Here is a 3,680-nt window from a genome sequence, read left to right on the forward strand (position 1 = left end):
CCCCCCCCCCCCCCCACATTTTTTTTATTTCTTTAATAATAATAATAATTTAATAGCATGCGTGTCAGAAAGAGAGAGAGAGAGGAGCCATTTCCCAATGTTGATTTCCTAAGAAAAAGGAGAGGAGGACAAGGAATTTATGTGAAATATTCAGTATTAGGACAGTAGCACTTGGATATACATATATTATACTATGATTTTAAAGTACAACTCTCACTTCTTAATGTACCAATCTACTCTTTCTTTCTATTGGAATATCTTAGCCCCAAACATTGGCTTCTCCCTTAAACCACACAAATCAAATCTTTCTTAATTTATCTTGGGTTTTTTCTTTTTGTTTTAATGTATGAAATTTATATTCAAATTTAATTAATTTGGATTCGTCCCAAATTTGAAAATAAAAAAAAAAAAATCCTTGAATAGGAGTATTTCGTATGAATCAACCCAAGATCTTCACGATTATGGAATGAAGCTATTTCTGCTCCAACGCTGGTGTATTCGACGACTCCCTGTTCAGTGCACAGTTACATGTATGTATTCTCATAGAATATCACTCTGAAATTAAAACAATAATAATGATTCATTTGTGTCTATTAGTGTTATGTTGGTTATAAATATTTAACAGGGTAAATTGTAACGGCTTCTCCTGAAGCTTACCATGATAAAAAATACTCTCGTTATTTGAAAATTATAAATGCTTTCTTGAAATCAATGACCATATCTACGATGAGCTGTTGTGGTGGGGTATTTGTTAGATGACCGTTAATTGTAGAAAATATTTATAATTTTTCAAACAACGAAAGAGTATTTATAATTATAACAAATTTTGAGAAAACTTAATGTAATTTACCGTGTAATATTGACAAGAACGGAAGTGTAAGTGGAGCCATGTACATGTAATGCAAGGAAAATGGAAATCAATGTGATAATTAATGTCATTAATTAAAATAGATAGTCCGGTAAAAAAAAAATTTAAACCTATGGTAATTTGAATAACAAGCTTATGATAATAAACTTAAATAATAATAATAAAACTTAAAATAAATTTACTAAAAATTTAGAAATAGAATAATATAGATAAAAAGTTCAAAATTTTTAAAAATATAGAGAACCTACTTAAATATTCAACTTAGAAAAAAAATAAAAATTATATATATGCATTATTAAAAAGAAATATGCCGTACAAGCCTGGCCCAAAATTAGGTGGTCTTAGGCTACTGGACTAGGTCAATACAAGGGACAACAATGAATCTAGGCCAAATCAACTTATTTTTTTATCGAATCAATCTAATCTTGGACCAAGCTAGTTCAATTCGATTTACAGTACATTTTAAATAAATACATATATATAAGTACTATGTTATCAATATTGTACGCTTAATGTATACATATAAAACAAAATAGAGAATACGACAAAAGGAAAAAAAAAAAAACAATAGAAAATGGAATCCGACGTCGAACCTCTTAGAGACCCAAAGCTTTCAACATCAAAGAAGCTTCTTGAACATTTGGGCCGCCAATCTATGGGGGCCCATGGTGTCATACCAAAAAGGGCCCACCTGTGTCGAGTAACTAAAATAACGGAAAAAAACGTACCGCATTACTTCATCCCCAGTCATGCTACCGGCGCGTTGGGCTACTCCCGCTCCCTAAATGAGTTGGTCGTGCTGCCTACGCTGGTTTCGGGAGCGTGGAGTAAATAGAACCTTGATTAGCGGAGAACGACAACTGGCTTTGCGCAGCACACAACCGTACACTTGAACGATGTCGTTGCGGTATGTACACAGGTATTTTGAGATGATAAGAAAGAAAAAAAGATATTGAAAAAGTAAATTAAGAAAGAGGAGAGAGAATGTATCCAAAACTGAATTTCACTGACAAAATGTTTTATATAAAGGCTGCTAAAAACCCACATATCTATATCAACACAAAAATGTATAAGGAGGGCTTCCTAAATTGACATCTGCTTTAACTTATAAAAGGCATGTAGTCTTTTTAACAAAATGAAATTCCCACACCAGAATCAGACAACCATCTACACCCCCTCCAAATCCTTTCCACCCGCAGCAAAACAACATCTACTTTCTCATCTTCTGACCTATACCATTTACAGTTAAAACTGCAGCTAAACATGATCCCCTTTAAGCATTCTGCCTCGTCTCCTGAGAACATACAAAAAGAAATAGGTTAAAATAACACCAAACTGCTCATCCAGTATAAACTTAAATCTATTGATAATGTTGGCTACCTTGGTGAGTCCGTCTTCTCCTAATTGCCCTCATGACTGTCAATATTGACAGCCTGAGGCTCAATGGTTTCATCTGCTATCTTGTCTAAATTAGTAACTGCAACTGTCTGCGTTCCGTCTGCATCAGCATCAACTGCAATCTCATTCTTTTCTGTTATCATCTGAAGAAGTTCCAATGGGGTAGCTGCTGGATCCAGTTCCACGCATCCGTCTGGGGCATTTGGAGCTTCTTGGCTGGTAAGCAAGTGGTGTGGGACAAGATGTGAAAATCGAAACATCTCCTCCTTCGGTATCTTCTTGATCGCACCAGAGTCCAAATTTGGACGAAATACTGTCTTGAAACCAACTACCTTCTCAAGAGGAGCAAATGATACACCCTGTTCCTCACTATAGTCAGCAAGTACCATTACCATGTCGTACTTGTGTACAACATCATCAGGCGTATGTTCATTCCAATCAGACGACCAATTCCTGTAAAGTGCCCAAACGTCATCCTTTTGCGGAAGTATTAGAACACTCCCACGTGGGCCTTTTGACCAATTAACTCTTTGAGAGAATGCATTAACAGCTTCGCAGGTCTCGTATCTGCCCACCCTAAATTCACCACTTGTTTTATAGAAACCTGAGCCTACCCAGTCAGCGGTGCTGAATTCACTGTTGTTTTTTGAGTTAAGCCAGCTGATTCGTAGCTTAAATGGATCTTTTGAGACCACCTTACTTATCAAAGCATAGAATCGCGGCATACCATCATCATCATCGTAAGCAGCCCAAATTTCATTATCTGCAAAAGAATCTTCAGTTCTATCCTGGTCAAAATCATGAAAATCAGGATCTGGAACACTCATTGTCACAGCTGTAACAAACTCCTCACTCTTGTTGTCAGCAGAATGGCTAGCCCGTTGTTTTTCTGCTTGCTCTGCATTTGGGTCATCGGCAGAACGGCCAGCCTGTCTCTTTCCTGCTTGCTCTGCTATCTTTGTAGCAGACAACTCACTGCTACCGTCTGCACGATGTCCTTGAACTGTGCTGTTGTTTCTATATCTCTCTTTGTTGCTTTCTTTAGCCTTTGGTTTTTCTTTAGCTGCAGCCTTAGCTGTGGTCTCCATCATCGGCGTACTTAGCATCTTTAGAATCTCCTTTTGAGCCTTTTCCATAAGGAATTTTCGGGCTTCAATGAGTGTCATCTCCCTAGTACTGTTTGGCTGAGGGTAAGTGCCAGAAACACCATACGTCCTCGATCCAGATGCACTTGCAGTTCCAAAGCCACTTCCAGGAAAACCATACATCCTCGATCCAGATGCACTTGACGTCGCGTAACTGCTATTTCCTTGGGCCATATTAGAATTCATTCCGAACAGCCTGCTACCATCTTCCAGTTTTCTCTTTTTGAAAATTTCATCCCACCCAGCAGAGGCATACGATTCAGTATGTG

The 3,680-nt window shown here is 37.4% G+C and overlaps 1 protein-coding gene across 1 annotated transcript in view; it reads right to left on the reverse strand.

Moving 5' to 3' along the window:
• Positions 1,856 to 3,680, reverse strand: part of LOC105166733 — a 4,882-nt gene continuing 3,057 nt past the window's right edge. Inside the window, 2 exon segments of the mRNA XM_011086192.2 lie at positions 1,856 to 2,162; positions 2,249 to 3,680. The exon segment at positions 2,249 to 3,680 is cut by the window's right edge and continues 4 nt beyond it. Of these exon segments, the coding sequence (XP_011084494.1) occupies positions 2,269 to 3,680 (1,412 nt within the window). The 3' untranslated portion in view covers positions 1,856 to 2,162; positions 2,249 to 2,268.

Source organism: Sesamum indicum, linkage group LG7 (genome assembly GCF_000512975.1).
Source record: "Sesamum indicum cultivar Zhongzhi No. 13 linkage group LG7, S_indicum_v1.0, whole genome shotgun sequence".
Taxonomy (NCBI): Eukaryota; Viridiplantae; Streptophyta; class Magnoliopsida; order Lamiales; family Pedaliaceae; genus Sesamum; species Sesamum indicum.